The sequence below is a fragment of the Xenopus laevis genome, chromosome 1L, assembly GCF_017654675.1.
Source record: "Xenopus laevis strain J_2021 chromosome 1L, Xenopus_laevis_v10.1, whole genome shotgun sequence".
NCBI lineage: Eukaryota > Metazoa > Chordata > Amphibia > Anura > Pipidae > Xenopus > Xenopus laevis.
In genome coordinates, this window is record NC_054371.1 from 17809816 (window position 1) to 17835642 (window position 25827).

General features: G+C 39.2%; 2 gene segments (V, D, J or C); both read left to right on the forward strand.

The window, feature by feature from the left end:
• Window positions 1-25827, forward strand: part of LOC108697575 — a 321745-nt gene that overhangs the window by 125448 nt on the left and 170470 nt on the right.
• Window positions 6795-7452, forward strand: LOC121401672. The segment is given in 2 exon segments: window positions 6795-6984; window positions 7115-7452. Coding segments are annotated over 2 exon segments (387 nt in total).

Below are 25827 nucleotides of genomic sequence, written 5' to 3' on the forward strand. Positions count from 1 at the left end.
TCTAGTTACACCACTGTAATATATAGTAATTATAATGAACCAGGCATCAAAGAAATGTACCTTTTCTTGTTACTTACGCTTTGGTTAATGCATGATTCATATAATAATTTTCCATTAGAGGGCAGCAGAGTACCATGGTGGGATTACTAAACTCAACAAGAGATACCTTAGGGTTTACAATACATAAAATCATAAAGAACAGTCATAACATTACCAAGCTTTGCCCGATGATTCTTGAACAGTCCCACAAGCAAAGAATATGAAGATATGATGCCTGGATGGAAGGGCTATTGAACATGAAGACAGAAATACTAGAACCTAAATGTGAGTAATATTCACCACTGTCCATGTCTTCAGAGAAGTAAATACATTAAATACTGGGAAGGGAATGTACTGTGCATCATCCTGAAGTGACTTCTGAGAAACTTTACGATGAAAGAGTCTACTGTTGAGTTCCAGCAATAAAGCCCATAATAAAGAGTTATCTGTGTATATTTGTTGGCTGAGATCTCTCTGAGAACTCTGAGATTTCCGAGTCGCTTGGTGCAGATAAAGATTCCTGCTTCCTTTGCTTAAATGTTAATGGATATCTTACTCTCTGATCCCTAATAAAGTTTTGCTTATATGCTTAGTATACTAGATGTGATTAGTGATGGGCAAATTTCTCCCGTTTCACCTAAAATTTGGCGAATTTCCCGAAAAATTCACAAAATGTCGAAAAACTCAAAAAAAAAATCACGAAAATTTAAAATTTATGCCTGTGTCAAATTTTGCCCACGCATCCAAAAAGTCGCTCGCATCAATTTTGATGCTGGCGTTAAAGTTAATAGGCATCCAAATAGTGTTAACACGCGCAGATTTTGAAGCGAGCGACTTTTCGTACGTGGTCCAAAATTTTTTAACCCTGGCGAATTTTCACTGGAGATTAGCGAATTTATTCGCCGGCGCCGAAACTCGGAAATTTGCAGCGAATTTGTGCCAGGTGAATTTATTCACCCATCACTATATGTGATGTATCATTTTTTTCCAAGAGACTTGTAGAACCATAATCAAAACAGTGAGTCAGTCCTGTGAGTGAGTGACCCCATTTCAGGATTGCTATTTGTATTAAATGCCCATTGCATATCTTACTTACTATATAAAGTTTATTATTGCTGCAAATCTCTGTGTTTTTTACTTTCTAGTGGGACCCTCTGAGGTGTATCCCTCAGTTCCCATTAAGTGGAGATACTGCGCTACAAAATCCCAGTTTCCCCGTCTCTTCTAAATTCTATGGCGTTTAGAGGTTTGCCGGATTGACCTCAAGTAAACACGTCAGGTCTGTGTGATCCCGTTGTGAGGGAGTTTGCCAAGAAAGGTTGGTATTACTGATAAACCCTAACAAACTTGTGAGCTGAGTCTGACTTTGTAGGATTTTACTGATTTTTAGGGTGTCAAAGAAAGATAAATTAAAGGCAAAGTCTCACACTGCTGAGAGTAAATGTTTTCTACACAGATGCATTTTAGTGATAAATATGTCCTGGCTATTTTCTGTCTAAGGGTAGAACTACACAGATGACTTCCACGCATTTTTGGTGGATCCGACGCACTGCACCAAAACAAATGTCAAGCCGGATGCTACGGAAAGTAAGGTAAGAAATACAAATGTCAGATGGTGTCGCATCGTTCGTCTAACATGACTATCAGATGCAGAACCTGCATGCTGTGTCTGCATCCCACAGTCATGTTGTGCCGGATGAACGCTGCAACAAGTTCCGACATTTGTATTTCTTACCTTATTTTACGTAGCAACCGACTTGACGCCTGCATTTTGGCGCATCGCATTGGATCCGCTGAAAACATATAGAAGTCATCTGTGTAGTTCTACCCTAAGAGTTTTAAGAAATCTCTCACATTCTGATTTTCTCCGTCTGCTTGTCGCTGTTCATTTTGAACTATACGTCTCACCCGCATGACTTGGGATCTAGGCAGATACTTTTTTATGTGTGGGGGATGAAAGAAATCAAACCGCAATAGTGTATTCCTATCAATTTGTTTGACGTATAGATCAGTATCTAAATGGCCATTCGTGGTGTTTTTAACCATCACATCCAGATAAGAGATACTGATCATATCACAATGTACAGTAAATCTAATAAAGGGAGAACATTTGTTAAATCCATCCACAAAGCTCAGAATATTGTCCCGTCCAAATCATAAAGATGTCATCTATATAGTGATACCAACATTTACAGTTGTGTTGAAATCCATAATTCTTATTTACAAATTGATTTTCAAATACATCCATAAAGAGATTCGCATAGGACTGGGCGACATTCAAGCCCAAGGCTGTACCTTTAATCTGGAAGAATTACTCATCCTGGAATAAAAAATAATTCTTACCCACAACTATTTGCAGTAATGTTATCAAAAACTTTTTTTGGGCTCCATCCAGTGTACTATCCTTATCAAGATGAAAAGTTACCAGCTCTATACCACCATCATGTGGGATGGAGGTATAGAGGCTTTCTATATCCAGGGGGACAAAAATAGCATCAGGGGTTAAATCATCAATCATATTGATCTTATTAATAACATCTCCAGTATCTCTGATATAAGATTCTGTGTTAAAGACATACTCCCTATGTACCCTATCAAGGAATTTAGCCAAAGGACAAAACACTGAATTTACCCCAGGGGGTTTATCCAAAAGTAGTAGCATCATTTAACATCTCAATTATTGTATTTGTATAAAACTTCTTATCCATTACCACCACCGCTCCCCCCTTATCTGCCGGTTTGATCACCAGATCTTTATGTGAAAGTGCTCGTCTTACTTCCAATGAGATATTTTCTTTAGGTAATTTTATTTCACCCCTTTTATATTTATTTTCAAGTATTAACATCTCATGTTTAACTCCCTGTATGTATGTTTCCACAACAGAAATAGTTTTAGAAGGCATATATGTGCTAGGATTATACAAACGCCAATCCTGTAGGAAGAAGGTGTTACAATAATCATCTGTTTTATTATTAATGGACTCCCCATTATCATTCAATTCAGCCGACAGTCTTATTCTCCTAAAAAAGGCCTCCACGTCTATATCAATTTGAAAAAAGTCAGGGAATGTAGTTATGACAAAACCCAGCCCTTAAGACAGTACCTTGGTTTCATTCTCCGTAAATTGTATTGATGAGATGTTTACCACCGCAGTTTCTTCCTGCGATATGGCTGCTTTCTTTTGGCGGTGCTTCCCCTATTCCTCTTGCCCGATTGGAACCAATGCTTTCTTGAGAGCCATATAAAAAACAGGAAGATGATCACTTTGCCCCCATTGGCTGCGCGGTTTTGAGTGCGCATGCTCGCGCGACTGGTGCTGTCTGATTTTTCATTTCTTAAAGGGGGAGAGAGTGGACACAGCTGAGCTGGAGAGTTCCGGTGGGAGAGAAAGGGTCCAGACCAGGAGTAGGCGAAAGAAGAGGTACGTGCTTGGCACCCCTACTTCATTCCACCCTAGGCACCTGCCTCTTCTGTCTACCCCTAGTTCTGGCCCTGGTAGCTGGGGCCAATGCTTAATTCATAAAACTTCCTGAACACAATGTTCCCCGGTCATCAAATTCAAATTGGTTTAAAAACTGATTTTTTAAAACTGCCTACAGTTTTTTAATATAATGGGTTAAATGATAATAAATACCAAAATATTTTCTTTTGGCCTCCATTAAACTAATGACAAGCAAATAAAACAGATTCTGCTCAATAACTGTGCAATAGTACAGTGAATTCTGGTGTATGTTATATTGTTGTACCTCAGCCTCACTTTTTAATTCCACCAAATAATAAGTGAAAATATGGATGTAGAATATGACACTAATACTGAACTAGGCAAAGAGCAACATTATTTCATCAAATAAAAGCTTGTTGTAGTTTCTCGGATTAATGTAATCATCAAGGTCAATACATCACTTGTCCATTAGATGGCAGCAGAGTTCCATGGTGGGATCACTGTACTCAACAAACTGAAAAGACAGAAGCATCTTGGAAATTTCCAAAAAATTTCATAAATCTCAGTCATGTTGCCAAGCTTATGTCGGGTAATTCTTGAAAAGTCCCAAAACAGGGACAATGAATATGACTGATATATTGCTTAGATGGAAAAGCTGTTGGATTTAAAGGGGTGGTTTGTCTTTAAGTTATCCTTTAGTATGTCATAGGATGGCCAATTATAAGCAACTTTTCAATTGGTCTTCATTATTATTTTTTTTTATAGTTTTAGAGTTATTTGCATTTTTCTTCTGACTTTTTTCAGCTTTCAAATGGGGGTAACAGACCCCATCTACAAAACAAATGCTTTGTAAAGCTACACATTTATTATTATTGCAACTTTTTATAACTCATCTTTCCATTCAGGCCTCTCCTTTTCCTATTCCAGTCTCTCATTCAAATCAATGCATGGTTAATAGGGTAATTTGAACCCTAGCAACCAGATTGCTGTAATTGCAAACTGGAGAGCTGCTGAATAAAAATCAAAATGACTCAAAAACCACATAATAAAAAATGTAACGCAATTTTCAGAATATAGGCATACGAGTAACTTACATGTGAATGGTCCGCATCTACCCTCGTGGTGGCCCTCCGTCGGCCGGATTCCGCTCCAGACACAATGACAACATCCAAAGTAGCAGTAGATAGACGGGAGCCTTAATAACCACGGGTAGTTTTAGAATAAAAAAAGTCTTTATTTCCAAGCATCTTTAAAAACACAAACAGGTATCCTCCTGGAGCTCTTTAACTAAAAAATTTCAGCTCAAGAGAAATGTACCGGGAATAAGTGAACCTGTATGTACTGGGAGCAAGTCTATAGACTCAACCTGCTGTGGGAACCCTGGAATTACTGGCAGATCAATAGAGATAGTAGCTCCAGGCAGGGTCAGACACCAGGAAAAAACCCAGTGGTCCCCCGGCTCTTGTAGGCCCTGCCGGCCCAGATCCGCACCCAGATCCATGATTTGCTGGCTCCTTCCTGCCACAAATGCCTAAAAAACCTAGTGCGAGTGCACACACACACACACGGTGGCACGGCAGGGGGGGCCTCCAAGGGATTCCGGATGTGGGCCCTGGACAGCAGCCCCGAATGGACCTCGGGCCCCTCAGTCCGACCCTGGCTCCAGGGTTGTTAACAAGTGTAAACAGGTCACCAACACCAGAAATTAGCAAACCCAGGAAATGATGTCAGGCTGATGATAAGTATATGAATTGGTGAGCTCTCATACTGATCTCATACTGATAAGCATAGTGTCTGTGTGCAGTTTCTCCTCTGTCTGGAAAGAAAGCTGAAAGCTCACTGAGATTGAGTTAATACAATTTACTAGTTATCTCATCTCTTAAACTGGATGGCAACATCAGATTTTGAAAATATGTGGCACAACTGCATTCAGACTGCAACAAAGCACATGCCCAGATACATTAGTATTAGTAAATTGGATGCAACTGTGGGAGGTGCAACACATTTGAATCAGCAAGCATTGTCCCCTTTGTAACTGCAATTCTGGGAAAGAAATCTGCATTGCGGGATTAAACATGGTGACTGTGCTCAAAATTGTGCTCAAGTGGCAACTCTGAATTTCTTAAAAACAATCTTTATTCATGTATTTATAAAAGGCATGCAGTTGCCAATGGCCTAACGCATTCCAGACATAAGCCCTTTATAAAACCTCCTAACTGTCACGGGACAGTCCTGATTTTGACAGCTCAACCCGCAGTCCCGGGTTAACTACTGAAATATCCCAACTTTGTCTTAGGTCTCCTGCATGGAACAGCCAGAAAAAGATTCAGTACAAAGTTTCTAAAATGGAATTGGCTTTTGGCAGTGAACCCAGAATACGTGGCAGGTGAACTTAGATATATTTGTAACAATTTAAGATAAGCAAAGAGACAATTGTAACAATTTAAGATAAGCAGGTCTCTTGGGTAAATTATAACTTGCAGCTCAGGGTGATTCACCTTTATGAGCAAAACTGTAATAACACATAAAAACCACAGAAATGTGTTCAAGCTTTCTTAACCTGCCAAATTTTGTAAATTGTAAATGTGGCCACAAACATTGTTGTGGACAAAAAAATGTTGGCGCATGAAGCGTGGCAAATCTTTTTCTCCTCTTTTTATTTCCAAAATGTTGGGAGGTATGCTGTACAGCCTGGTGAGACTTGAGTGAGTTTCCTACTATTGACACTTGTATCCAAAGCTGCTCCTGGCACTGCCATATAGTTGTGTTTGGCCACAGTGAATCCATAAAATTTATTGTTAGGAATCACTCTCAAGTGTGTGTATTGACACAGGGGACTCTTGAAAACAAAAGCTGATAGTCGCTCCAGAGTTTCCAGAGTATCAATATGTGCAGTGGACCTTAAACACAATAGTGCAGGTATTATCTTGATGCTGAGAAATGATGAAATTCAGGCTTTGAAAATTTTGTGGCATTGAATTTGATTTGTGTCAAATGGAAGTACAATTGCACACATTAGGATTCACCACCCATAATTTTAGAAGACAAAACTGCTTTGTGTGGCTGGAATTGCTACTGGAATTGATGGGAAAAAAACTGCATTCTGGCTAAAAAAAAGTCTAAAACTGCACTTTACATACTGTACTTGCAAAAGCATATGCTATTCTTCTTATTTTCAATTTCTTTTTTTTATTAATAATTGATCTTCATCCAGTAATTCTAAAGGTATTCTTATATAGAGCACAGTTCTGCAACTTGTTGCGTTTTGTTTAGGTGCAACCGACCATCACCCACCGTAAAATTTCAGTGATGTGAGAGGGATGTTGGTTGGTGTTTTGCATAGAGACATTGTGTGGCTAAACTGCAGCTGCTATAAAAGTGCCAGTGTCCCTGTGCCATATTAATGATCTGTATGTGTCACAGTGCATAGATAGAGACATGTCTTATCCCACTTATCTACTGCTGCTGCTGCTACTGGGGATCCTCCTGATCTTTAGCCAAGGTGAGAAATTGTTCCTTTTATTACACTGTTCATTTTACATTCACATACTGTGAGTGATTTTAAGATGCAAAAATTAGTAAAGTATTATACAACTAAATTAACTATTTCCATTTCTGTGATACTTTTACAGGTTCCTATGGGCAGATTGTACTGACTCAGTCTCCAGATTATGTCTCTGTGTCACCAGGAGAAACTGTCACCCTCACATGTAAAGCCAGTAGCAGTGTTGCTGACAGCGATGGAGACAATTGGATAGCCTGGTACCAACAGAAATCAGGGCAGGCACCAAAGCTGCTGATCTATTTGGCAAACAGGCGACACACAGGGACCCCAGAGCGGATCAGCGGCAGTGGGTCTGGAACTGATTTCACTCTTACAATCAGCAGAATGGAAGCAGAAGATGCAGCAGATTATTACTGTCAGTATCATTACACCACCCCTCTCACACAGTGATACAGAGCTGAACAAAAACCTTCCTCTTTCAGCTTGAATGCAGATCAGACTAAAACATAACTCAGGACTCACTGTACCATAAGACTGTTGACTTCATACTCTGTACTCTATATAACCCAAACACACTAAGATGCAACTGAATTATCAGGGATACTTTACATTGCATATGTGTATTTCAATTCATAAAAAAGAAAATTAAAGGTTTAATGAATAGGGCTTGTGCTGAATATATTATACTTTTTCATGTTGTTTTAATTATGAAATACAGTTTTTTTTGTTATTTTTTAACTAAACAAAACATTTCATTTAAAATGAAAGTCACATTCTAATTTCTTTTCATCTGAATATAACATAAATCAAATCAGCTATTCACTGAGAAGTGTCTGTATGAATAAACCCCTCCCTTCCCAGCTGTAGCCCATTAGGCTGTGAGATAAGGAGTAGCTCTTTAAACAGAGGGGTGGCAGGGGGAGGTATGTATACATCCACTCTCTGGCCCACTAATTTCCACATCATTCAAATTTGCAAGATAGTATCAGCAGGTACAAACATACACAGCAGCGTTCTGTCTATTGGCAGCCACGATGAGTAGGAGAAGCTGCAAGCAGGGAAGTTGTCAGGCAATAATGATGTGATGTGAGTAAAAAATTATAAAACAGCAGAGATTTTTTTTAATGTCTATATTGCAAATTTACTTCATTTGTTCTAAACAAACAATAATTTTTATTTTAGACTTTTTAATCCCTTTAATATGTGTGCAATGGTATAGGGAGAGCTGGTATATGTTATATTGTTTACATTGGCTCTTTTGTTTTAATGTCATGAAATGATTCATGAAAATATTATTGTAAAATATTAGAAGTGTAACTTCAGAGGAAGTAGACCTTGTGGCTACAGGGGGACCTAGGAAGTATACAGGGCCCAATGAGGCCCAAATAATGAATCATTTCAACATATATTGGTTAAACAGCAAAAGCTCTGGATATGTTGGGGCCATAAAATTAATTTGCTATGGGGCCCAGTAACATCTAGTTACACTTCTGTAATATATAGTAATAATAATGAACAAGGCATCAAAGAAATGTACCTTTTCTTGTTACTTACTCTTTGGTTAATGTAGTCAAAAAGGATCAATAATACTTTTTAATTAGAGGGCAGCAGAGTACCATGGTGGGATTACTATACTCAACAAGAGATACCTCAGGGTTTACAATACATAAAATTATAAATAACAGTCATAACATTGGCAAGCTATGACCAATGATTCTTGAACAGTCCCACAAGCAAAGAATATGAAGATATGATGCCTGGATGGAAGGGCTATTGAACATGAGACAGAAATACTTGAACCTAAATGTGAGTAATTTCCACCACTGTCCATGTCTTCAGAGAAGTAAATACATTAAATACTGGGAAGGGAATGTACCTGAAGGGACTTCTGTGAAACTCGGTTATGAAAGAGTCTGTTGTTGAGTTCCAGCAATGAAGCCCATAATAAAGAGTTGGCTGAGTTCAATGGCACAGTGGCTACAATAGGAAAGAATGGGAATTTGATGAGCGACCAGTTGGTAAACTTTTTCTACTAAGGATGAGATTTATTTATTTGAATGCTGGAGGGCCCCCTTATCGCATCTGCACAAATCAGCCCCATCAGCTGTGAACTATTATTAACACTGTAGCTTTCAGGAGGTGGTAATGAATAGCAGAAAAAAGTGTGGTTTTAGATGTAGAGGGGGCGTGAATCTAATTCCTATGGCTAAAACAGGAGGCAGGAGGTTAATAACCAGCAACAGTCTAATGCTCTTATGCCCATTGTTTGTGTATCATTTTGTAGGTGGAGGTGACACTGGAAAGTGTAAGTGTTGCAGAGCTGCCTGTGAATACCAGTGTACAAGCCCCTTTTAGCACCCTGGTGAGTGACCCACCAAAAAGTGACTATAAGCAAAGGAACAAGTGTGTGGCCTCAGTGTGAGGGCAGGTTCCTATTGCTGCTACATGAGAGCAGCTACCAGTCTCCCACCCCGAGTTAAACTTTGGGACTGATATATTTAAAAGACTGTGTTATGAGAGTGAGAGTAATGAGAGAAGTTTTAGTAATGGTGATTCAGGGTAATACTTTGATAGAAATGTTGTGTTTGAGGCGGCTTTGTAGGAAAGAACTCTTAAATAGTGATGGACGAATTTGCGCCGTTTCGCTTCGCCGAAAAATTCGCGAAATTCGCGAAATGGCGAAAAATTCGCGAAACGGCGCCGGCGTCTCGTTTTTGACGCCGGCGCCCGTTTTTGACGCCGGCGCCCGTTTTTCCGACGCCGGCGCCCGTTTTTGGCGCCGGCGTCCGTTTTTCGGAAAAAAAATTTTGACGCCGGCGAATTTTTTGACGCGAATTTTCGCTGGCGATTCGCGAATTTATTCGCTGGTGGCGAAACGCGCAAATTCGCCGCGAATTCGCGCCTGGCGAATAAATTCGCCCATCACTACTCTTAAACCCAATATATTGTATAAGACAACTTTGTAGGAAAGGAACTATTTAACTCAATGTCCTAATATGTGTATGCCTCCTAATAGTTCCTAATATGATTATGAATTCTAGAAATTTTCACAAGAACTTCCTTTATTATAGCCAAGGGCAGAATATGTTCTCAAATACTAATAACCGATAAAATCTCTGCTTTGGATGTGCTTGTTGGAAGCCTGGCAGCTCCTGATGAGCACATGGGAAGCAAGATCTGTTGTTGACCTAGTGGTTTAATGTCTGAGCTCATTGTTTATTAGAGAATATAAAACCAGGGCTCCCCATTTTGTTGGCTGAGATCTCTCCTGTGGAGTAAACTGTCCAAAGCCTTTGTGCACCGTTTGAGGTTTCTCTGCCGACTAAATCGGGATCTCCCAGTCGCTTGGTGCAGATAAAGATTCCTGCTTCCTTTGCTCAAATGGTGATGTATAACTTACTCTCTTATAAACTTTATCTGTAATAAAGTTTTGCTTAAATGCTTAGCATAGTTGATATGATGTTTAAATCATTTCAGAGAGATTCAAAGAGCCATAATCAAAACAGTGAGTTAATCCTGTGAGTGAGTGACCCCATTTAAGGATTGCGATATTTATTTGATGCCAACTCCAGATCTTTCTTTCTATATAAAGTTTATTATTGCTGCAAATCTCTGTATTTTTTTTATTTTCTAGTGGGACCCCCTGATGTGTATCCCTCAGTTCTCATTAAGTGGAGGCACTGCGCTGCAAAATCCCAGTTTCCCAGTCTTTCCTAAATTCTGTGGAGTTTATGGGTTTGCCGGATTTACCTCAGTTAAAAACACGCCAGGTTCTGAGTTTGCCAAGAAAGGTTGGTATTACTGATGAAACTTAACAAACCTGTGAGCTGAGTCTGACTTTGTAGGATTTTCCAAGAAAGTTAAATTAAAGGCAAATTCTCACACTGCTGGGAGTAAATGTTTTCCACATAGATGTATTTTAGTGATAAATATGTCCTGGCTATTTGCTGTCTAAGAGTTTTAAGCAGTCTCTGATGGTAAATGCAGCAAGGTTCTACAACTTGTGTAATACATAACAGAAAGTCAGTGATGTGAGAGGGATGTTGGTTGGTGTTTTGCATAGAGACATTGTGTGGCTAAACTGCAGCTGCTATAAAAGTGCCAGTGTCCCTGTGCCATATTAATGATCTGTATGTGTCACAGTGCATAGATAGAGACATGTCTTATCCCACTTATCTACTGCTGCTGCTGCTACTGGGGATCCTCCTGATCGTTAGCCAGGATGAGAGATTCACTGTCACAATTTGGGAGGGATTCTAGAAGCAAAAACTGTCACCATCACATGTAAAGCCAGTAGCAGTGTTTATAGCTACATGGCCTGGTACAAAACTACAAAAGTTACTCTGCACACCACATCATTAGTACAGACACAAAAGATATGCAAGTAAATGGTGTAATAAAGCATACAATTACAGATATATACAGATATAATTACAGTCATTAAAACATATAAATTAGTACATACCACACACAGTGGGGCACATTTACTAAAGGGTGGTGGCTTTTTGGAGTGAAAATTCACCAAAATGCTAATTCCCATGGGACATTCGCAATTAACTAAGGGGCGCATAGGACAATTCGCTAGCGATAAAACTCAGCGCTAGAGAAGGTTCTCCCTGCTTTTTGCTCAGGCGAACGATTGTTACTCCACAAATATATCAAAGTGCAAATTTTCCAACACGTTACCCTTTTCACCAGAGTCTGTTTCGCCGGGTTATATTTAGCAAATTGATAAGATGAAGCTACATCCTCAACATTCTTTTGTAAGTGACATCATATCCTGTATGCAAAGGGTAACAAAAAAATTAAAACTGTTAAATATATATTTTTTAACATTTTAGCCATTTGAGCTCATGCCATATTTGTTTTAGGGGAGACTCATGTCTAGGGAGTATCTCTTTTGTCTTTATTTTGATTCCTTGGACATTTTTAATGATAAGTGGCCACTTGCAGCAATTTCACCAACACTCACTAATAAAAACATATAAAAGACCTATATGTACCCTCCATATTTAAATCGATATAAGTGAAAGTTTGTTAACAAAGTTTGCTAGGAAGAAGGTAATGCTAAGAAATGTCCTCGCTGGCAAAACTTTGCCAGTGTTCATCTGCTGAGACAAAATTTTGTATTTTAACACACCTTACAAATTTATAGTACATTTTAAATATATATCCATAATAATAAGTACATTATCCACTGAAAAGGGTGCGTCAATGATTCATAAAAAGTGCAAAGAGTGCAAGTAAAGTGCATACATACAAATAAGATCACCATACACAGTGTACAATGTATCGTTCTTCATTTCTCTCCAACAGGTCCATCTTCATCATATTACTATTCCACATAAAGTCATCACCAAATAGTGTGAAAGTGAGCTAAAATCAAAGATCAAAATAGAATTATTTAAAATTGGTTTAAAATACACTAGAAACTAGGGTTTTTTGGAGGGCTGTCCGGGTCAAAACTGCATACCCGGTTTTCAAAATTAGGAAAACTGTGCACGATAACCTATGTTTGACGTGGCGATTGACCAATGGCCATGTCATAGCCCCACCCCATTATACACTTTACTCAGAGTACACTGTGTAGGTTGAGCTTATGCATATGTATTAACTTTACTTGCACTCTTTGCACTTCAACAGGTCCATCTTCTTTTGTAGCTTGGAGTAATTCATGGCTCTATTCGGGAAAGAGCCTTGACTCTTGCCTTCCATTAATTAGCTGTTTTACATAGCCTGGTACCAACAGAAATCAAGGCAGGCACCAAAACAGCAGTCGCCCCTCTTACACAGTGATACAGAGCTGAACAAAAACCTCCCCCTAAAATGTGTTGTCAGTCAGTTGCAGTTGTGCTGCATATAGATGTGATTTGGAACTTGGAGAGTAGCGTGTATGTTGTATGTAATTGCTTGTGAAGGTCTTTTTGGCTCATTTTCACCTTCTTCACCCAAACCAGGTTCAGTTTTCTATATTGCTATTCTCCAAGTCCTACTCCCCTCAGAAGCCATGTTCCAAAATGTTGCACTGATGAGATCTAACAAGATGGAAACAGACTGTCTGCAAGTTTGGATATATGGCCCTGAATCATTAGGCTGTATCTGTGCTATTAAACCAGCAGTTCTGGATACATAGTTTGCCAAAGGGACATAAAGGAGTGATTTGCATGTCTCTGCCCATGATGCCTTATGGTAGAAATAAAACTCTCATTTTTAGTATCAAGGCAGTGCTGTGTATATGGCACAAGACAAGTAAATACCTTCTGATTTCAGAAGACTTCACTCTAACATACATGTATTCCTGTGTAACATACACTGTACTGGAAGTTGTATCTCACCAGTCAGAGACAAGTGGGTAAATTCAAACATACATACCTAATGCTGAGCTGAATAGGTTACTGTACAAACTAGCAACTCAATGCTTCAGAAATTAAATGGATTGGGGGCAACTCTCTGTGCTACACAGCTTTCCACAAATTCACAGACAGTGTATAGTGCCGATTTCAAAGGAAATTGTCTGGGTATTTCTGTGAGATACATTAGGAAAATAGTTTGATACTTTATCATTTTAATACCTAATACATAGATTAATAATGTATGTGACATGCCATGTATGGTTCAGATTTTTACTGATGTGAAAAAAGAAGAGTTGGGAATCCACCATTAGGCAGATGTTCTAAATGTCTCTTTTGGAGATCACATTACTGTAGCTATAAATACTATACTTTCTATTGTAATTCCTTTAGATTTGCCCACGGGTAGGGTGGATATCCAAAATCAGGTAGTATAAAGGGTCCTTGGCACCTTGTTCCTGCTGCTGAGACACAAATTAAGGGATAGGTATGGGTGGGAGAGCATTCACTTATGTTCCTAAAGCAAATAGAAGAGGGGAATGGTGGTTAGCACAGCTTTTCCAAATGATATGCGTCCAATTCCTTAATAGTTGCTCTGTGCTGCAACTGCTGCAAATGATCCAAGTATAGAAGAAGGAAGAGGAACTCCAGCAGTATTACTGCAAACAACTTTTTATTCCAGGCAGTGGTAAACATAATATGTTTCGGGTTCAATACCCTTTGTTTCACTTGATAAGGGGTTTTGAACCAGAAACATGTTGTGTTTACCACTGCCTGGAATAAAAAGTTGTTTGCAGTAATACTGCTGGAGTTCCTCTACCTTCTCCTTTACTTGGATGTTCCTAAAGCAGACAGCCCTGTATTTATTGGGGAAAGTGAATGTCAGCCAGGAAAGGGGGCAAAGTGTGAGTACATGGCAGCTTGTGTCTGTTCACTATGAACCCTTCACATTACTCTATAAATACTCCTTATGAAAGTAAAGGGAAGATACTGTCACCATGATTGTGTAGCTTTGAATCTAAGGAAAGGGGAACATGGAATGGGCAGTTAATGAGACTTTTGTTACAGCATATATATTTGGCTCATGTTGGTGGATCATCTACTACTGTACTGATGAACCCTAACAAGTCTGTAAATTAAGTCTGACTGTAGGTTTGCACTAGCTCTCAGGGTTTCTAAGTAATTAAGAAATAAGGCTCAGGGTTCCCACAGTGGTCAGCCTACAAGCCACAGACTAGTGCCTAAAGAAACAGACATAGATGTCATTTTGACTACAAGCATCAGAACTGATGGAATCTGAAGTGCAATTGCAGGAATCCTTAAATGGATGTGAGAGGGATGTGGGTTACTGTTTTACATAGAGTCATGAGGACACAAGCACATCTGCAAGTGCAGTAAACAAAGTATAATTTGGAGCATAATTGCCATGTTTTCCCCCCACAATGCAGGGACATTGCATTTGCAAAGGGGCGATGGTCTTGAAGCAATTGCACTGCACCTAACTGAATTCCACAAACTGTCAGGTTCAGCAAAATTAAAGCAACTGTGCATGTAAATTTGTAAACCAAATATTTTCAATGTCTGCCAGGCATCGATTTTGGGGTCCGTTGGCTTCATTCTTGGTGTTCATCATGAGAGTGAAGTATTTTCCCTATTCTTTCCATCTTCCAGGGGAACCTTGGAGCTCCTGGCACCTCCCAAGAGAAGGTTTTCGGTAGGTATCCTTGAAAATGTATTTTGACTTTAAAGCAAAAATGGTTAGTTTATTGTGTGAAACGACTATAGGCAAGTTAGCAGGGTTCTCTCCAGTGAAACAACTGTATCTAGTGTTTGCAAACATCCCCTTATACTGTCCACAGTAAATACTGTAAATACTGGAACCTGAAGTGCAAGGGGTAAAGAACAGATACATTTAAACACAGCCTAATTTTGAAATATGTTTCTATGCAAAATAAAAACCGCAACCCCAGTGGGTTCTATATTTTTTGCTTCCTGTTTAGTATAGACACAGATAGTCAGTGATGTGAGAGGGATGTTGGTTGGTGTTTTGCATAGAGACATTGTGTGGCTAAACTGCAGCTGCTATAAAAGTGCCAGTGTCCCTGTGCCATATTAATGATCTGTATGTGTCACAGTGCATAGATAGAGACATGTCTTATCCCACTTATCTACTGCTGCTGCTGCTACTGGGGATCCTCCTGATCTTTAGCCAAGGTGAGAAATTGTTCCTTCTTTACACCATCACACTGGGAGGGATTTTATTTATGAAACAGTTTTTTAATGATATCCAATTTCTCTTAATTTTTTATTTCCCAGGTTCGTATGGGCAGATTGTACTGACTCAGTCTCCAGATTATGTCTCTGTGTCACCAGGAGAAACTGTCACTATCACATGTAAAACCAGTAGCAGTGTTGTTGATAGTGATGGAGACAGTTTAGTATACTGGTTCCAGCAAAAATCAGGGAAAGCACCAAAGAGATTAATATACTGGGCAACCAGGCGAGGAGCAGGGACCCCAGAGCGGATCAGCGGCAGTGGGTCTGGAACTGATTTCACTCTTACAATCAGCAGAATGGAAGCAGAAGATGCAGCAGATTATTACTGTATGCAGAGAAGGGAATACCCTCTCACACAGTGATACAGAGCTGAACAAAAACCTCCTTCCTATAATTAGCAGCTGCAGTTGTGCTGAATGTAGATGCCGCTGAGAGGGGAATGTCATACAGTGACTGCTGTTATATATACTAGGCTTCCCCAGGTATGGGACCTGTTATCAGAATGCCTGGGACCTTGGGCTTTCCAGATATTGGGTCTTTCTGTAATTTGGATCTTCATACCTTAAGACTACTAGAAAATCATGTAACAATTAAATAAACCCAATAGGCTGGTTTTGCTTCCAGTAAGGATTCATTTTTTCTTAGTTGGGATCAAGTACAAGCTACTGTTTTATTATTACAAAGAAAAAGGAAATGATTTTAAAAAATTTGGATTATTTGATTTGGAGTCTATGGGAGACAGCCTTTCCGTAATTCTGAAATTTCAGGATAATGGGTTTCCGGATACCAAACCTGTATAATGATACTATAAATGCACAGTGGGGAGTATATGTGGGGTGAGTGGGAGATTATTGCTGTGTATTCAGTACAAATCAAATTCTACTTGTTTATTAGATGAATGCTGGGAGTTGCAGTGCATATAAATGTGACAAAACCACCTGGGTGACCAATAATTTTCTCCAGTGGTTGATTAAATGGAAATATTGCCTATTATGTCAAAATTTTTTGTAGGTCTGTGTAAAACATATCAAAAATCACTTGAAAAGTACTAATTATTTTTTATGTTTCATTCAAAAAAGAAGTGTACTAGTTGAGAATCTAATATTTGCGACACTAAGGGGTTTATTTACTAATCTCTGGTTACGTTTTTTTGGAATTTTTCGGGGGTTTTTTTGGTTACATTTTTGTTAAAGCTCGATGCAGCAAAAAGCCTAAATCTGAAAATCCACTATCTCAGATCTGCCGAAGTTGTATATAAGTCAATGTCAGAGGTTCCTATCCTATTTTGACATTTCTGTGGTCTGCACTGGAATTAGCCTGAAAATCCAGACATTTTTGACTTTTTTGGAAAAATCCAAAGGAAAAAGGCAGAAAAAATCTAGCAATTTGGGTTTTCGTTCATTTTATCGAGTTTTTACCCTAACCTATTAAATTGAGCTTTATAATAATAAATAAGGTAAAATCAGGCAGTGTGTTTAGAATCAAAACACACTGCCTGCATTTTATCTGTAGCATAAAACCCAAAACATAAGACAACCCCAGAGAAACACATATTGTGGAAAGTATACATTGTGATGAATTTAACATGGGTAAAAATGATTAAGCTTTACTAAAGGTATTTTGCTAAAATATATGAAAATTACTCAAAGCATGCAATTTACAGCATTGTGTCTCCCACATGTGATTCAATAATAACATCTATAATAGAAATGCCAGTGATCTTCTGAGCAATCTAAGCAAAAATAAAAATTGATTGCAGTGTCAAAATTCCCCTTCCACTAGACTTACAGTGCTATTAAAGTTTCATTGGCACAATTAACAGTAATGCAGAAATTCCCTTATGAAGTAAAGGTAGAAGCACTAAGAACCAACCTACAGTATGTGGCTTAATACCAAAGTATAGTACATAGGAATGAAGATAAAGGCATTTAAAACGTACAAGTCTGTGGGGACAGAAGCTGCATTTAATTAATATAAACACTTTAATAAATGTTGTCAAACAGCAATCCGGGAGGCATTGTGGCAGAGGCTAAGACTAACCTCAAAAAGTTTTAATGTATATTAATAGTAAAAAGATGCGGATTGAGAGTGTGGCTCCTATAAATAATGGAACCAGTATGGTTGTAATAGATAATGAAATGGCAAATGTGCTAAACCAGTTCTTTTCTTCAGTTTATACAATAGAGGAGTACAGACCCAATAAGATAACAGAGAGTTCCAAGACCCACCCCAATCTAGTCAGTGGCTGATTCAGGATATGTTTCATAAAGCTTTACTAATAATTAATGTGCACAAGGCACCATGGCCTGATGGAATACACCCTCGGGTTTCAAGAGAGCTTAGTTCATTTTTAGACCTCTACTTCTAGGCCTCTATTTCTGATTTTCTCAGACTCAATTTCATCTGGTATGGTACCTATAGATTGGAGGAAAGCTTGGAGCAAAGCTGAGGATATTCCAATATTTAAGGTATTAGAATCTCAGCTTGGCAATTATAGGCCAGTAAGTTTGACATCCGTGGCGGGCAAATTATTTGAAGGCTTGTTAAGGGATCACATTCAAAATGTTGTCCTAGTGAATGGTATTGTCAGCTGAAATCAGCATGGCTTTATGAAGGATAGGTCATGTCAGACAGATTTGATTGCATTTTATGATGAGGTAAGTAAGATTCTGGACAGTGGGGGGGGGGCAGTAGATGTGATCTATTTGGATTTTGCCAAAGCATTTGATACCGTGCCCCATAAATGACTGCTTTCTAAACTAAGGTCTGTTGGGCTTAATAAAGTCTACTGCCCATGGATAAGAAACTGACTACAGGATTGGGGTACATAGGGTGGCTGTTAAAGGTACATTCTCTGCTTGGAGTAAGGTTCTTAGTGGGGTCCCTCGGAGCTCAGTATTTGGGTCAGGAGGATATTGTGAGTAATGTATCAGTATTTACAGATGACACAAATCTGTGCAGCCCAATTAATTCCATCCAGGATGTGGCATCCTTGCAACAGGATCTTGACAAACTGCCAATCTGGGTGGCTAAGTCATGAACCTGGTATGTAAAATTATGCAAGCCACTTATTGCCGTAATGGGACTGCACTAGGCAAATCCATAATGGAAAAGGACCTGGAGTTCTTGTAGATAATAAACTTAACTCTAGCCAGCAATGCCTGCCAGCAGTTTCAATAGTAAACAAGGTATTGAGTTGTATTAAAATGGGCCTAGATTTGCAGGAGATGTGACTTATTCTTCCACTGTACATAGCACTGGCAAGGCCCTATCTAGAATATGGCTGTGACATGGGATCACCAGTTTCATCCACTTTGGCAAACCTTTACATGGAGGAAAGAAAGGTTCTGGGTAGTTTTAAAGGAATGACATCCAGTCATTGGTTCAGATATGTGAATGATACCTGAGTTAAAATACACACACACAAGAAGGATAGACTTTCACTGAACACATCAACACACTGGACCACAACATGAAGTTTACACTGGATTTTTTTTGAACTCAGAAAGGGTGGAAAGTTGGAAATAGAAGTCTAGAGGAAACCAACCCACATGGACCAGTACCTGCTATTTGAATCCCACTATCCATTAGATCATAAACTGGGGGTTATCAGAACAGGTTATCAGAACACTACAAACAGAGCATATACAATCACCACCAGCAAAGAGGCTCAGGCAAAAGAGTTAAAACACCTCAGAGGGGCCCTTACAACATGCAGGTATTCAGACTGGGCCTTTGTTAACACTGGAAGAAGGAGAAAGAACAAAACCAAAGCTACCGGTGAAGGTGGAAAGCAGGACAGACAAAAGAACTTGGTTCTCCCATATATTTCTGGGGTGTCAGAAAACTTTGAAGGATCTTTAATTAACACCACATCCCTGTCTGATGTAAACCCAGCAACACACTGAGGCAACAACTGGTTCATCCAAAAGACCCAATACCAAAGCAAAAGAATTATTGAGTTTAAGAGTTAGTGACATGGTGTATGCAGTGCAGTGAGGAACGCTCAGACTTATATGTAAGAAAAACCAAACAACCTTTACACAAATGTATGCCGCAGCACAGGAGTGTCAGCTCCTCTGGAGCTCCTACCTACATCTAAAGGAAAAAGGACACACGTTTGAAGACTATCAAGTTCACCTCCTGGACAGGGAGAAGGATTGGTTCAAAAGAGGGGTCAAAAAAGCCATATATGTTAAAATGGAAAAAATCAAGTTTGAACAGAGGTACAATTCTGTTTTAGCACCTCTCCCTTAAATGTTTAATAACACGTCATAGCTCCAATCATGCTAATACCATCAACACCATACCTCCATCAGCTCTCTGACCCCATGCTGGTTTTACTAAAAAGATCATGCTAAATACAGAAAAATTCCAAGGTATATAAACCAGAAATATTTTTGCACAGAACATTCTGAACTGAGAAAGTCACTTGGATAACTAGCGAAATGTCTCCAAGGAAAAAGAAAAATACAACAAATCCAGTTGATTTGACTTATTAATATAGATATACCATGACCTGGATGAATGAGAACCTTCACAGACTTAAGAGCTCGAGGTTTTACAGGGTTTCGATTAAAGATTTTTTAAAAATCCTCCCAAAGCTCTCTCACATGAGAAATAGTCAAGTGTTTTGGACAAAAACAATACAATATCCAGAAACTGTACGACCAATTAAATTATTACCCCATTGCTCTTCAGAGCTCTGTGTTATACCCTCAAGTTTTGTAGCTTTTTCACATTGAGGGAGTTTTACTACAAGTGCTACTATAACTGACAAATAGGAATAAAATATGTTTATAGTATAAGGATCTAAAATCTAGGAGTTTCCCAAGGGATTTTTGCTGAACAGCTATATTCCCATATATTGTGTTTAAAGACTTAGTTGTGTGTATAGGGACAGATGGCAGGCAAAGTTAATAAATATGAATGAATGATGGAAAGTGAATTTTGGAGATATATCCTTATTTTCAAAGGTCTCATTCTTTAATGATCTGGAAATGTAAATTTTAGAAAGCTTCAAATAACTGGTATTATTAAAGTCTCTGTAAAGAGGATCGAGCTGCTGCTACGTCAGATCACAGGAATATAATGTTTTTATATATGGATAGGGATTTGTTTTATACATATATTTTTTTCCAGAACATTTGATATGTATCCTATGTTATATGTTTTTAGTTAATTATGTATAATGTTAGTATCTTAATTGTTGTTACATATATGTTTCAGTAATTGATAGTTGTTTGGATATTTAAACATGTATGTAAGATAGGGGAAAACAGACCTTTCCATAAGTGATACAACAGTGCCATCAATTGTTGCTTATGCTAAATGACTTCCTATCTAAACACTGGTTCCGGAATTCTAGAATGGAATCTTTCAGTTAAACTTGCATGGATGGATTACTTGACTTATTTTTCTTTTGACAAATAAAAAAGAATTGTAATTGTGTAATTCAAATATTTTACAACCTAGAGATTCACACTGACTCTAGATACATATTTTCTTACATTTTGTTCCTGTCCTGGGGAGAAAACCATGTGCCGCCACACTATAGTTGTAAAGGAGAAAAGAACATACTTGCCAGAAGAATAGGAAGGAAATAGGAAGGATTGTTTTACCTTTCAGTCCTTCAATCCTCATCATCATCATTTACTTATATAGTGCCAGCAAATTACAAAGCACTTCACATTAATTTATAAGAAACTTGCCTAGCTTTAATAAATATCCTTCCTTGTTTAAGGCTTCTGGTTGGACTGAAATTGTTTAGCATAAGGAAAAGTCTAAAGTTTGACTTTGTTGGGGTCTGTTACTCTTATGGCAGCTCCTGCGATATAGACTCTTAGCAAAAATACTCTTCCCAAAATCTGATCTCACTCTGAGCTACATTTTTGACATAAGCTCATTCAATTGGGCACATACAGTAGGAACCATTTCCAGTAGCAGCTTTAAGCTCACAGAGTTACTTGATCCATTATGAAGTGATGAATTCTGGTACTTGAAGTCCCTTAACTTTCCAAAGTAGCTGCACAGTTTGTCTGGAAAACAGAAAGACATATACTCAGCTTCCAATGGGCAGATGGTGCTGCCACAGGTTATGGGGCTCATTTACCATCATTTACCAACCCCAGGTACACAATACTCCAGATTATGTCTCTATGTTAAGAGAAGAAACGGTCTCTGTCTCATGTAAAGCTAGTAACAGTAGTGATGGGTGAAAAAAGTGGCAAATTTCCACGTTTCGCCGCCGACTAATAAATTCGTGAAATTGAATCCTGGTATAATTACAAACTGTGCTCCATGACAATAATCCCTAAAGCTACAACTGCAACATTGGGCCTAAATAATGAAGAATAGATGCAGGGGACATAAATGCCTTATTATCTCATTTTTGGGTTTAGGACACATTCAGAGCGATAGCTAAATGAATAAAGGACAAATGACATGAATTGTCCTCTTTTCATCTTTTTCGCCATGACTTTGCAAAATAATCCATATCAAGCAGAGGGGGGAGAACAAACTGTTTAGTAGAGCAAACAAATGCATACAGGAAATGCTAATAATTTAATTTATTATCTGTTGGGAGGACAATGTTTCTTGCCATCCTTGAAAATACGAAAGGTTCTCCGCACATAACATAACACCAGCATTAAATCTCTTACCATTAACTTTATTCATCTATGCTGCTGGTGTATTGGATAATCAAGACCTGCAAGATCAAAAGAATAAAAGGTTATAAAAAGGGTTTAAAGCTCCTAAAACCATTTAACCCATCCAGGGATAGTGTATTTAGCCTTTTAATCCATTTCCCTTCAGCCATGTCTGTCACCACCTCTTTTGTCCGTCGCAATCTCTTCTAGCTCGCACCGCCTTAACTGCATTGGGTTATGTTTAAATTCATTAAAGGGTCTAGAAATTTGTGTGTCAGTCTGCGTTTTTACTTTAAAAATGTGTAACAACTGTACCTGGTGGTCTAGCGGGAGGGGGTCTGCAGGGACGCCTGCAGCCCCCTCGGGCGGGACGCCCGCCACGCTGCTCCTCTGGGTTGCAAAAAGGGGATAGTTAAGGCGCTTGCGGTATGCCGCTTCCTGATTTATTTGCGCATGTGCACTGGCGTGTGACATCAGCGTGCAGTGGCGTGAAATTTAAAAGTATTTAAAGCCACAAAGCACTTATTCAGATTGCCTGTTATAGGAGTTTGTTCCTGGTGCTTCTGAGAGTTTAGCTACTTTGTATTTTGAGTCTTGATTCCTGTTGTGACCCCTGCCTGGCTTTTTGACTATTCTGACTTCTGGATACTGACCCCTGCCTGAAATCCGACTACCTCTTCTGCTAAATCCCTCTGATTGACTCCTGGTTTGACCCTTGCCTGCCTGACTACGTTTATTCTCTGCCTGCCCCGACCCGGCCTGATCTGACTACTCTTTTGTCTCATGCCTTGTACCATGACCTTCTGCCCAAAGATTTTGCTTACAGTTGTGCCCCTCTGCCTGTCTAGAACCCCTCGCCTTGCACCTCTCGTTTTAAGACCTGGTGGCACCTGAGTAGCTGAGGGCTCCTCCCGAGGCCAAAGGCGGTTGCTACAGGCAGAAGCACGAGCCGAGACCAGGGTGCTTGGCATCGGTTCTAGATTTAGGGTGCCAACAAAATGTTTATGTACCCTCTGTGTCCCTGGATTCTCTTCTTGACCTCTCTTTTGGTCTGACCAACATACCCCATACCACACGGCCATTTTAATAGATACGCAACATACATGGAGTTACAAGTAGCATGGCATTTAATGTTAATCTTATTTTCTTTGGTCCGGTGATTAATCCTAGCGCTTTTAATTGTTGACGAACAGCAACTACACCCTAGACAAGGGTATGTGCCAATCTCAGGTTTACCTTTAAATTATTCCTTTAAATGTTTTGCTCTTGGATCTTGTATCTGAAGGAGAGAGCAATGTCCTTTAATTTATGGCCACATTTAAAACAAAACAGAGGTGGGTGTGCAAACAAATTGCTAAATTACTGGTCCATCTGGATCAATGGCCAATATTTAGTAATGAGTTTCTTCTTTTTGTCGCTATACTGACTAAATGTGGTGTCCCTTGATATTAGCTGGATAAAAACTGGAAGCCAGTTTGCCAACTAGAAACAATTTCACCTTGTTCTAAAATTGTCATTAATTGTTTGATATCACTTTCAAATTCATGGGCATATATGTTGTCCTCCAGACTAGCAAACAGAACTCATTCTGAAAGCTTCATACATGGATATAAAATGTTTTTTAAATGATCCACGGAGCGATTTTGGTTATGATTTGTTGTCAATACTGTTTAATAAAATAGCCTTTTCAGTCTTTCTATTTATTAGCATGCTTGTTAAGGCTTCACATCCACCAGGGATAGCAGTAAGGCTACCATACTAATGCTGCCAGGTAAATAAAAACAATGCAGAAAATACCCAGCCCCAAATGTTCTTTCTTTTTGCCTCCTAAAATAGCATTTTGTTTAGGTGCAACCATCCTTCACCGACTCCAGACAGTCAGTGATGTGAGAGGGATGCGGGTTGGTGTTTTGCATAGAGACATTGTGTGGCTAAACTGCAGCTGCTATAAAAGTGCCAGGGTCCCTGTGCCATATTATTTATGCACTGTAAATTTTGTAGTCACACATTAGGAGGTATTTTAAATGACAGAAGAAAATAGAAAAGTTGGATGACTAAATTAACTATTTCCATTTTCTCTAATAATCTCTCAGGTTAAGTGATGGGCAAATTTGGGCCGTTTTACTTCGCCGAAAAATTTGCGAAGTTCGCAAAACTGCATAAAATATGTGAAACGGCACCGGCATCCGTTTTTTGGGACGCCTGCACACATTCGCCGCCGAATTTATCGGCGGCGAATCGCGCAAATTCGCACCTGCCGAATAAATTCGCCCATCACTACTCAGGTTCCTATGGGCAGATTGTACTGACTCAGTCTCCAGATTATGTCTCTGTGTCACCAGGAGAAACTGTCACCCTCACATGTAAAGCCAGTAGCAGTGTTAGCAGGTGGATGGCCTGGTACCAACAGAAATCAGGGCAGGCACCAAAGCTGATTTATTATGCAAATACCCGACACACAGGGACCCCAGCGGCAGTGGGTCTGGAACTGATTTCACTTACAATCAGCAGAATAGAAGCAGAAGATGCAGCAGATTATTACTGTCAGCAGGATCACAGTTCCTCTCACACAGTGATAATGAGCTGAACAAAAACCTCCTTCCTATAATTAGCAGCTGCAGTTTGGTGCTGAATGTAGATGCCAGTGGGGAATGTCATACAGTGACTGCTGTTATACAGACTGGGATTCCCATTACAGATAAGCACAGTGAATAAAATGTTATACACAATATGGGGGTGAGTGGAAGTATATGGCTATGCTATAAGGATGACGACTATGGCAACGCTTAATTATTTGGTACCAGAAATAGTTGTAGTTGCTATGCACACACCAGGATGAATACAAATTTAACAAAATTAATAACTTTCTCCAATGGTTCATTAAAATGAAATTATTGCTAAGTATATGAATAAAGCTTACCCTGGAGAACCTTAAAACCATTGTCTTGTTTATTTCAATTCACACAACATGTTTCGAGTCCAAGGACTCTTCATCAGGTGCTTATTACACAGTGCAAAAAACCAAAAGAATAAATACATCCTCAAACCCCATCAAGTGGTGTCAGCTCCACCCACCGGCCAGACCATAATAATATCAAATACAACCCTTAAACTCCATCTCTGACCCGGAGTTCCATACCAAGTGGGAAGGAATATGGAATAAGGCTAGCCTGGACGCAATGGTTCTAACAATCCAGTATTTGCAGCCTATGATCGACAAAACCCATAAGGAAATAGAGGAAGTAAAGGCTAAACTGATGGAAGCCTACACTGAGAAAACCGAATATGACAAAATACTTACAGAGATCAAATCAGGCTTGGATCGCTTTAAGAAAGAACTTCTAACCCGCAAGCTGCGAAAGTTCGAGCGAGACACCAAGGATTATGCGGCTGGGAAAGTGTACGTGTGGAAAGACGGATCCCCTAGGCAGCAACAGATGTGGAAGTTTGGTCTGCCGGGACACCATAGAGCACGTGACCAGGAACAAGATGGCGGCCGCCGTGTATGGCGCAACACATGGAGCTCCGCTGGCAGCGATTCCGATGATCCCACACAGAACTAC